At 42.1% G+C, this 11,506-nt stretch overlaps 1 protein-coding gene across 1 annotated transcript in view; it reads right to left on the bottom strand.

Moving 5' to 3' along the window:
* Positions 1–79: 79 nt before the first annotated feature.
* Positions 80–11,506, bottom strand: part of adamtsl5 (ADAMTS like 5) — a 29,682-nt gene continuing 18,255 nt past the window's right edge. Inside the window, exons 7-13 of the mRNA XM_053865092.1 lie at positions 11,040–11,163; positions 8,121–8,207; positions 7,559–7,722; positions 6,568–6,778; positions 2,584–2,703; positions 2,132–2,203; positions 80–1,972 (exon numbers count right to left, since the gene is read on the bottom strand). Of these exons, the coding sequence (XP_053721067.1) occupies positions 1,638–1,972; positions 2,132–2,203; positions 2,584–2,703; positions 6,568–6,778; positions 7,559–7,722; positions 8,121–8,207; positions 11,040–11,163 (1,113 nt within the window). The 3' untranslated portion in view covers positions 80–1,637. The remainder of the gene's footprint in view (positions 1,973–2,131; positions 2,204–2,583; positions 2,704–6,567; positions 6,779–7,558; positions 7,723–8,120; positions 8,208–11,039; positions 11,164–11,506) is intronic.

Raw genomic sequence — 11,506 nt, 5'->3', positions numbered from 1 at the left:
GAGGTCAAGAGGTCAGGTTAAGATTGGTCACTGGCCTGTGCCACTAAACATCCAGCACAACAAAATAATCCACCAGACGTTTAGTAAACATGTTATATTATTAGGAAACATCTTTATCATCCAAACATTTTGTGGACAAAAGCAGACAGATACTTTGGCACACTTAGTTGAGGTTTAGCTAATCATTGGCACAATTGCTGTTACAGTCAAACATCAAAATACTTCGGCCATAAAATGTACTCTTAGAAGTCACTCAGAAAATACTTAGAAATCAAGGTCGGAAACAAGAAATTTGTATGTGAGCACAATTGTTCAGGCAATTGTGAGGCAGTGTGTCACACTCTCATCACAAGCACAGCTACGGTAATACATTTTTAATGTGCTACAAAGGTACTGTAAAATGATAAAACATCTGGGCTGGAGTCATCACAAGTGATCCTCACTCAATATTTCTATTAGATGCTCGGTCAGCCTTTTACAGTTGTGTTATCAGTGATGTCCAGGGCCTCGAGATTTAAAAACAGTCGTTTCAAATGCAGTGAAATTCATTAGCTTAAGTGCCAATGGTTGAAGTCGAAGTGCTAATGTAGCTGAAGTGCATTATGTAGACACTGCTCACATGCTACAGATCCACTTGTTTCATCCGCTGGATCCTTCTGGACATTTTGAATTTGAATTGTTTGCAGAATTGCTTTGGTTGTCTTGAAGTTCTAAAATCATTGTGACGATTGTGAGCAGCTTATATGGCGTAGCAAACTGAGTTGAAATTGCCTTTGGGGTTGGCGAAATGTGAAGTGAAGATGTTGTCCATCAGACCCAAACATCTCGCTCACTATTTGGCGTCTGTACAACACAATATGTACTGAGGAACAAACAATGTCTTCATTATTTAAACTTACCATAGGTTTAGTGTTGCACAGCCCCATTTTTCTTTACAAACACACTTCTCTGCCAGGACATAGTGTGCGCAACATACGCCTGAGGCTCGTGACAGCTAGCGCCAATTGCGTTGGTCATGTTAGCTCAGCGGGGGAAACATCTTGAAGAGGTTTTTTGAGTGAATACAGAAACCTTCATGGAGGTGAGCGGAGCAGCAGACAAGCTCGGGCAGTTTGAGAACTGCCTCCCACCTCCTCCACGGGGTGCTCAAGAAGACCATGTGACTTTTTAGGAGCACATATCTGGAATACTCAAAAACAGACATTTGTGTAATACTTGCTGCGCCCTGCCTCACTCAGGCTTCAGCTCCAGCTGCTGCGGCCTTTCACAAATGACTTCTGCACATCATGACCCACTGACCTTAATCCATCCAATTTTAAACTCACTTTTTTTTTATCTGAGCGAAACAAAGTTATTAACAAACATAAACAAGATGTGGACAATAATAATCGAAACAAATAGGAAATGTTCAGTCAAAGTTCTTTGGTTTGTGTTTAAAGGTGGCCACAAAGTGCCACCTAAAGTGCTCTGTTAAAGGAAGCTGCTCATTTTAAATAAAGTTCTGTGTTGTGATGAATTCCAAATGTCAGATGACAATTCAGTGTTCGGTGTCGCCAAAGTGGAACCACCCGTTATTTGGTGATATGTGGACGATCCAGAGGGACAGCACTCCAAGTTTTGAAAGCTTGACTTTGTCCTCATCCGCTGAGTGCCGCCTGATTTCTGGGTCCTCTGTTGCTGCAGAGTCTCTCGAGCTGCCGCAGCAGTTCATCCTCCCTGGGTCTGTACGGCACCACGTAGCTGTCCTCCTCCAGCAAGATTCGGTTCAGCGTGTGCTCATAGTTAATGTGCATACGCACCATCATTATATACTGTTTCCCGGGCTCCAGCTGAGGGCAGTCACACAGATTTGGGGCCCACAGGAACTCTCTGTGCTCCAGGCGGTAACGGTTCCTGTAAGTGTGGATGATCTGGACGTCGTAGCGCGTCTCCTCTCCACGGTAAAGCTTCCCAAAGACTTTGGCACGGAAAACTAAAGACAAAATTAAAAAAAAGAAATAATAAAAGATAAAAAAAATATAGCTTCTTTATATTAGTATAGTTACTATTATTTTATATTATTATTATTTATCTTTTTTTTTTAAATATGAATAACGATTGTATCAGCTATTTCACAGATGTACAGACTCACCAAAATCCTTCTGACAATACTGCCTTTGGCGTTCCCTTCGACCTTTAACCCTGTAACATTTCCCGCAATTTCCTGCAGGTCAGAAAATTGAGTCAGTCATGGCGTCATTCAGTTTTATTACCAAATTAAACCACCAAATTACACGGTTGGGCAGCAGACTTGGAACACTGAAAATATGTAGAGCTCGTGCAAGTTACTTGTCACGACATTCTGTCACCCACTGTCCTGGACTTTGGTTCAGGTGGCTGTTCAGGTGAACTGTCTGCTTCCTCTATATTAGCATGTTACCAAAAAATAACCCAAAACCAGAAGTATTTATTGTGAAAGAGTTGGAGAGTGAGGTCACTTTTATTGATAAACATCTGATTTAGACATGTGAAATATCAGGAAGAGGCATTTAAATTCATTTTAGTTTGTAATGCAGAGATTTTAATTTCAATTGCGGAACATACTTCCAGGTGACGGCTGAGGCAGCAGGTTCCTGTGGTTCTCTTCCCGCTCCAGGCGAGGCAGGATGGGCTGGTGGGGGCGCTGATGAGGTGGTTGGCGTGGAGGTTTAACAGGGTTTAAAACTGCAAGGCAAAATTCTTGATGATGACTGTGGTTAGTACTTGGGACTCCTGCTTGTAATATGACTGCTGCGTGTAGATAACATTTCATAAACATGACATGAGATCATAAACAAAATGGGGTTAAGTCCAGCCTTGTGACTTGCGTGTACTTGTTCAAAGTCCACCTAAATATAACGGAATATTTCCAAGTAAAAAAAAAAAAAAAAAAAAAATATATATATATATATATATATATATATATATATATATATATATATATATATATATATATATATATATAAAACTTAACAATAATAACAGTAGAGTAAATAGAAGTACTTTGAATACTACACACTACTCACTCTCAAGAAAGCTTTCATGGAACAGAAACCTCATTAAAATCTGTAATAACGCTGCTTCCAAATTAACATTCCTGCTAATGGAGCCTGGCCTGAGTCCAGCAGCTGGAAAGACTTTGTGGAGGTGACAAAGATTTATTGCGGTATTGAATCAACTGGGACAGAGAGCACAAGTCCTCGGGCGCTGTGTCTGTTTCCATGTGACCGTTTTTCAGGCAGAAATTCTGTAGCACAGACTTATCGCAGATACACAACCGCATTCCTCAGAAGCAGCAGCAGCAGCACGTCAGCCTGTTTTATGGGCTTTCAGCACTCGATGCTCAACTGACTGGAAGGCGTGTTTGGACTGTGCAGCCTTGGAAAGGACAGTGATAGTAAACATCTCTAGCCACAATCTCTGCCAGCTAATAACAGTCTACACATGTATCATTATATTAATGCTGAGCTTCAGTCTTAACAACATCCTTTCACCTGAACATTTACCTTTTCTTTTTCTTCATCACGATTTGTTCTCCAGCAACTAAAAACACAGCCAATTCTCGTGAATATTTTAAGGCCGGAGGATATGCATAAATAAATGATCCATAGGAGCAGCACTTTGACATGCAGCCTTGTCCAAGTCTATTCTAGAAGAAACCTTTCTACAGCATGAATCCATCTCATCAATACTGGATTATATCAACTGCAAAGTTAATTGGAATCCAATGCTCTGACATTTTATGGATGCATATTGGTTGTGCTACCCATTGCATTGAAATTTACACGTGGATTCAAGGAATGCATTAATTAAAAAAAAACATTTAACTTCTGATAGTGTTTTTTTTTTGTTGTTTTTTTTTAAGTAACAAGTTTATATAACAGTTGGAGGAAAAATGTAGTGATAATAATAAATACTCTAGCTTACTACCCACTAAAATATTGATAATAAAAATAATAAATCTCAATAAAATAAAGCAACTATAAAACAAATCAATGAAATAGAATTAAATAAAGCAAAATGGTTATCTTCTCGGTTAAGATGATTAAAAGGGGGTTGAATTTATTTTTGACACATGCATTATGTAATTCACTTAGCAGTTTTGATCACTTTATATTAGAGTTGGAAATTGAACTTATTAATTATGATATTTTAATCACAGGAGAAAACGCTTTATATAAAACGTAATGCAAATGAATCAAACACGTCTTGGTGTGACAGGATGAAACATTTGACAGTGGCAGTCAGTCTGCTCTTAATGACGCTCAGGTGTGTTCTTGCACCTTGTAATGACAGGTAAACGGCTTTATAAAAACGCTTTCCACTCATCTCGGCAGAAAGTGCACCTTATTCAAAGCAGCGGTTTTATGAAACCAAAGAGAAAAAAAAAAGATGCTTAGAGAAAGTTTGTGGCTCTGAATCATTGGAACTCCATGAGTCATTTCAAGCATGTGCTTATGTTTTGTCCCAAGATATTCGTCTTATTATGTTTTGATAAGCTGCTACTGCTCTGAATAAATGGTTCTTACATTAAAGACACGAAAGAGCTGTTGTGGCAAACACAATCATGTCATTTAATATGACAAATTCAGATTAACTTACCACTGAGTCTTTAATAATTTAGTTTTATTTTTAAAATGGTATTCGTCCACTATTTTCAGTGCATTTTTTGGAAAGCAAATCTGCAAAGCTAAGCGAGAAAGAAGTTCAGTCAAACTGCCAGAGAGACTTTTCACCTGATCAAACCGTCCTCATGGCAAAGAAAGTCCAGAGGGAACCAATGAATCAACTGCACACACAAATTGAAAAGTGGACTCACTAATGAAGTCCGGTGTATTTTTGGACAGGGGGAGGAAACGGGAGATCTCAGCAGGAAACCAACACAAGCACAGGGAGAAGATCCAAAGTCCGCATAGAAAGGACTCAGGTGCACTTCAAGCTCAGCATTTCTCCCGCATGACAGGAAGATAAGATCACAGGCGTGCAACAGACCTGACACAGACCTGAGTTCATTTCAATTTCACCAACAACTTTAAAACTTTATATAAGATGCTAGCTTCTACTGTATGTCCTGTATATGTAGCTGTTCATGTCATAGTTCATGTATGTGCCCTAGGAGCCATTTAGCTTCAATGATCTGAGCTTCTCAAAGTGTCTTTTGTTTCCTCATCCTAGTTATCAGAAATAAATCCTCAGTTCTGCGGTCTCTGCAAACCAAAGCCATCCTTGTTGCTGTCCCCTAGTGATATAAGTGGTGTATCATCCTGGTCCAGGGCCAGAATGCAGATTTTAGTTACAACAGTAGGTCACCATCACTGCATGACATGCATTAATGGAAAACAGCTGTTGGTGTGTTTTGTTGTGGCAACAGCATGAGGCTCACTGGACAGTTCATTGCCATGAGCTCAGATATTTTTAGAGGGTCACAAGTTGAGCGCAGTTGTTGCTACTCAGGAGGAAGTCTCCATTGCTGTTTCATTCTTTTCCAGCATGCAATATAACCTTAATAAACCTTTTGAAGAAGCAGACCTAGCAGTGATGGGATGTCGATCGGGGTCTAGCGTTGGAGGTCAGTAGACCAGTTGTGAGATGTCCTTCATTACAATGGGCCGACGAGTCTCAACCAACCAACTGTTGAAGCACTGGTAAGAGTGTTTTAACTGCTGCAGTGGCTCAAAGGTTAAGCTCAAATTTGTTCGGAGAATGAAAAGTTCCTGTGTGTGTTCCTGATAAGTGACAGTATCCAGACACCAAAGCAACTTCACCCCAGCTCTCAAGTCTTGTTTAAAAAAGTAGGTCAATCTGTTGAGGGGGGGGGCTTTAAAGTTGGTAGATCAGAGAGGCAGAATTGCAGCCATTACTGTGGATCCATCAAATGCAAGAAAAGAAAAAGAGATGGCTATCATTTTACTTCTTCTTCGAGATGACAATTTTTTTCTCTGCATACAACATTGCAAACACTGGTTGCTGATTGGTTAATGGGCTGCCGTTTGTCTCTGTAGTTCAGATTTTTCAATATGAAGCAAGACACATTCTGTGAAACGTCACTCTAAACGTGTCGCAGCCCCTGCCTCCACATTGGAGCGACAGTTGCACGCAGCTTGCTCTAACCATGTCAGGTGTGAACAGTGGGAGTGAGTGTGAAACCCCTCCTCCAGAAGACGCGCCTTCCTCCTCCTCCTGCTCCACATACTTAACATGTATCTATAGGCAGAATCATAAAGGATACACAAAGACTGAGGGGTGCTTTTGTGTCTGTTTGAAAATGTTTTGGCGCCGGATGTGAGGAGCGCTCCCTCCCCTCCACCGTCCTAAAATAACTCTGTAATGTGTTAATTATATTACTGTTAGATTTGTTGCTACAACAGTCGACTGGAGGAGCAGGAGAGGAGCGAAAGCCTTTTAGCCAGAGAATGTTTGCACACATAAATACGCAGGTACGAAATCTGGTGCTCATCACTTCAGATCAGTCACAGATGCGTGCTGAGCTTCAACAAACCTTCCCTATGAATAGAGTGTTTCACTGTAATGATCTCAGCCATGACTTACACCAGTGGCTTCGAGGGGTGACAGGATGAGGGCGGCTGGTGGTGCTGGGTGTTCTGGTGGTGGTCGGGCTGCTGGCCTTATCCCAGGGGTTGTAGCTGGCAGTGTGGTGAGCCTGGCGCAGCGGGCTTCTCTTCCCATGATACAGGGCGTACTGGTCCGGAGGTAACCAGTACTCGTACTCAATCTCTGGATTTCTGTCAGTTGCTAGGACCTGCAGAGCAGGAGCAAACAGAACATCACACACAGAAGATAAACTAAGATTTTCTATGTGTGCTGTGATGGCATGAAAGTAGTGAGTGACACCAGTTGGGGGGAACAGACACAGACGTAATGATGCCAGCTGCTTCAACATGTTGATAATTCTATAGATCCATTAAAGACCGACTGTTGAAAACTTGTCTTGAGCTTTACATTTTCAGGGCTAAAACATGTGTGCATGTGCATATAATCCCTGCTCTCCGACTCAACAGAAACAGTAAACAATTTGGGAGGCTTATTTTTAGGGCTGATCTTCAAAGACACCATGGTGACAGTCAGTGCTCTCTGTTAAATCTGAGTGAACAGTAATCCATTCTGATTCCATTTATGTGCATGTTCCTCTGTTTCCTGAGCGTGAAACATTATGTAACCTTCCTAAAGGGACATTTTGTCTAAATGAGAGCAGTGAAGGAGGGAAATGTATTCACGGCTGAGATGGTTGTTTATGGTCAGTTTTGAAGTTTCCCTTTGACCTCCCGAGGGCCACACAAATCCAGGCCAAGGGCCGCAGGGTTGGGCTGTACTGAGACAGTATATTGTTTGACGAAATGCTGAATCACTCGATACATGCAACACTGAGAGCTATTCACCTTATTTATTGTTTAATGGTGAAGTACTGCATCAACTGTTGACAAAGGAACTACAGTGAAGGTAACGGCGGGTTAAAACGCGGAGAAGATCCAATTGAAGTGGCTGCATGACATGCTGCTGGTGATGTTTGCTGCATGCTCACCATCAAATGAAGGTCTTCCTTGGTTGGCCCTGGAACTTCAAAACTCTCCCAGACGTCAGCTGAGCGCCGATACAGCACTTTTGTCCCGGCCACACTGTATTCACCTGGGACGTTGATCTTCCAGTTACCGTTGATCACGAACTGGGAACGACCGTTCTGGAGTGCTGGAGCATGAATAAAAGAATTCAGACTCCGAAGACACAGGTGGGAGTAGCAGGCCGGTCGAGGCGCTCGCAGGTGGTCTGAGGCAGGAATACTGCAGCGCTCCATATAAGGCAGCCGTCTTTCTTCAGTGCTTCTGAGGGATTTTCCATGACATAGAATGGAAACAAGTAGCTTCACCTGGCTCACCAGTTTAAGCCCTCAGTGTTTACAATTTCAGGCCACTTATTTCTGTCACATAAACAAGATAACAAAAACATGGATGCCCTTGCTTTTTATGTTTGCTGCTTGTGTCTCCATAGAAGAAGGCAATAACAAGCAGGACTGAATCTGCCGAGGGCTTGGAACTGATATACACAGCGACCCAGGTGGTTTCAGAGGGTCACCCCCACAGGCTTACCCAGATAACTCCGGCTGTTATCGGTCACACGGATGTGAGTGGCCCCAGCTGGAATCATAGCAACCTCGTTGTATCCAAAAGGTCCGCCTGAAAACAGAGAGTCGCTTTAAAAGCCGCCATGAAATGTTGAGATTCACATATTTACTACCGGCCCAAATTAAAGGAAAAGTCATGTTTATGGCCTGGAAAATGCACACCCATGTTGCCAAGGACGGAAATTCCTTTAAACCAACCATGATTTAGTTACAAGCCTGAGGTGACACATGAATATAACTTAGCATCTCGGGCCAATGAGGGGAGCAAAGTAAACTCAAGTAAATGTTTCAGGAACCACCAGCTTGTTCAGGACAACATGTTAGTCCTGTTTTGTTTGTCTTCTATCACTTGGTGTAGATGCTTTAATCTTATAATATGTCCTAAATTTTATGAAAGCTCAGGTGATGGATATGAAGGACATGGCATCTTCTTTGTATCTTTATGATGACTAATAAAGGCAATCTAATCTAATCTAATCTAATCTAATCTAGTTGGGTTCGGTTTTCGTGTGCTTTTATTTTGTTATTTCCTGTTTTCTTGTGTGTTGTTTCCTTTTCCTGTTTCCTTTCCACCTCTACAGTAGCGCAGCTGGAACCCATCCGCTAATCAAGCACTGCTGATTTCAACACCTTGGTTCCAGTCTGCGTTGCCAGATGGTTACTTCACGTCCACCGGTAAAGATCCCCTTGAGACTTTGTTCCCTAGCATTCTTGATAACTTATCGATTGTGCGTGCGTGTCTTCTCTGTCGCCTGCTTGGTTTCTTACTTGTTTGTTTTCTGTCCTTTTTCTGTCTTCGTGCTTTGTGTGAGAGTTTTTGTAGCTCACCTTTTGTTTCTCTTGTTGGCTTTTCTTCCTTGAGCGTTTTTCGTTGTTTGTGCCTCGCGAGTTTATCCGAGTGCGTTTTGGTTGTCCCCATTATTATAACTGTTTCAGGTTATTCCCTCGTCCCTGAGTTTCCCTCGCGCCATGTTCTGGTGGCGACGTCTTTAGTTCCTCTTTTGCTTTTTGTGCCCTGATTTTTCTGTTTTATTTGTGTATTAAAGCTTGTTAAATTTAACCTTGTTGTTTCGAGTCCTCTATAAGAAAGCTAGGATCTCAGCATTTAGGTCTGTCCTCCTGATCTAATCTTGTTTTGCTCTTTATTTTATGTCGGAGCAAAAGAGACAACACAATCTCTGTCCTAATGGGTGACCTGTGGGTGTGGGAAGTCTACCACATGTTGCCACATTCAATTATCAAATGTTTCCTATCCCATGGCATTTCTTGTCCCTGAATGCAGCGCTTAAGCCACAAATACAGGATGCACACTTGACAATAGCACTTTAGCATAAACATTGCCCCAGGAGTGCAACCTTTTGAAGTTGGATTGTAAGGCACAAAACACAATTCCTCATTCGGTGTGACGTTCGACTCCACCGCCCCAATGGGCTGAATGATTCTCTTGCTGCTCAGAAGTGACGAACAATTCGGTCACGGCCTCTAAACGCCGTTTAACCTTGGTTGCTCCTGTCGACCCATTTTAGGGGGCAACTATGCAGTGAGTCTGCAGCTCTATAAGGACATTGTAACTGGCAAATGTCACTGCCACGAGCAGAAGGGATGAGACCATCTGACCTCCGAGATCCAGTCCTTCTTTTGGGAGATGCAGCTGCAGGATGAGGAAAAGCATCTCAAGGCTTTTTGAGACGCCTAAACAAAGCCGACCTTATCAGGCTGTTTCCAGCGTGCTCCATGTGAGTCACAGTTCACACTCCATCTGTGGGCTCGGCTCTGCCCACACGCTGAGAAATCCACTGTTACAGCAAGTCTAACACCACTGGTGATGGAGACTCTCCGTTTGTGTGTTCAGGACGTGTGAACTCACAGTCAAACAAGATTTCAGTAGAGGGCGACACAGGAGCTCAACGTCTCATCCGAAAACCTCAAAACCAACTAAACAACTGCCTCACTCGAGTACGTTCCTGGGTGTTGAAAATGTGAATTTCATAACACAAAGTCTGTTCAGAGCTGACAATCCTCAGAAAAAGGTACAGCTCACTACATCATGTCATGTGGACATTCTAGTTGGTTTCCACTTCAACTTTTAACATACACATATTTTTTTTTCACTCAAATGGAAGGTTGAAATGTAATTTTGAATCATACAGCTTGGAAATATACAGTTATATTTTGTGTATTTCTATTTCAATTTCCTTTTTTTCAACCACTCAAGTAATAAAACAAACGGGTTCAAACAAAGTGCATTCCAACTTTGTTGCCCGAAATGACCAATGTCCAGAAATCACGCACAAGATGAAACATTTTAGAGCAGCCCGCAGCAAGCATATCTGAGGTGACAATAAAACATTTCAGCACCACCCGGGCAGCGACATACACACGAACGCTCATGTATTTCAGCAGCTTACAGAAACACAGAGATAAAAGTGCAATGATTCTGATCTAGTGGTCGCTTTCACTCGGTTCCAGCTATTCAGCCTAATTGTGTAACACATTAGAGGTGTGTAGGGTGATTGTGTAAGTAGAAACAAAACACTACCATCTGTGCTGTCTCCCAGTAACACACACACACACACACACACACCGCCATTAGCCAGTGTTGTTTACAAATCCGTGATTTGGGCAGAACATAAATGCATCACATCCCTGGACAATGTAATGACGGTAATTTTGGAATATCTGGCCTCTCGCTGTACTATGGACGGGACGGCAGCCAAACTCGCTGATGGATTTGTCAGCGCACAATGACCTTGAACTTGCATGTCTAACAACACTTGGACTATAAACTCTTGTTTTCCCTTCATCACATTGTTCTGGTTTCATTTAAAATGCTGTAACCAACGTGTGTAGGAAACAAAAGATAATGAGAGTGTGTGTATCCCACCTGCCTCGAGGCCGTTACTGTGGTACACACTCCTGTGGTGCAGGCAGGTGTTGTTGAGTCCTCCACAAACCATGCAGGCATCTTCCTGTTGCTTGGAGCCCAGGATGGAGTCACAGCCAGGTTTCTGAAAAAAACAAAATGAGATTAAAACACACGCATCAACATCCTTTGAATGGTCATAGATGGGAAAATGAGGCACACAAGACTGAACTTACCACGTAGAACATCACAAATGTGTGTAATTGTTTGAGTGTTTTCACAAGAAGACAGTGAAACGTTGATCTGATCAGCGCAGACTTTTCAGTTCACTCTTTACTACTGAGTTATTCAATGGTTCAATTGCAACAATTTATATGAGAATATGCCAGATTTGGAAAAATTTAGTCAGAGAAGTGATACTATCATTTAAGAGCCTATAGCCCACAATAGCACTGGCTTTTCCACCTATGACAATGACCCTGAAAACT

The sequence above is a fragment of the Synchiropus splendidus genome, chromosome 5, assembly GCF_027744825.2.
Source record: "Synchiropus splendidus isolate RoL2022-P1 chromosome 5, RoL_Sspl_1.0, whole genome shotgun sequence".
In the NCBI taxonomy this organism is placed as follows: Eukaryota; Metazoa; Chordata; class Actinopteri; order Syngnathiformes; family Callionymidae; genus Synchiropus; species Synchiropus splendidus.
This window is presented reverse-complemented; position numbering and strand designations above follow the sequence as displayed.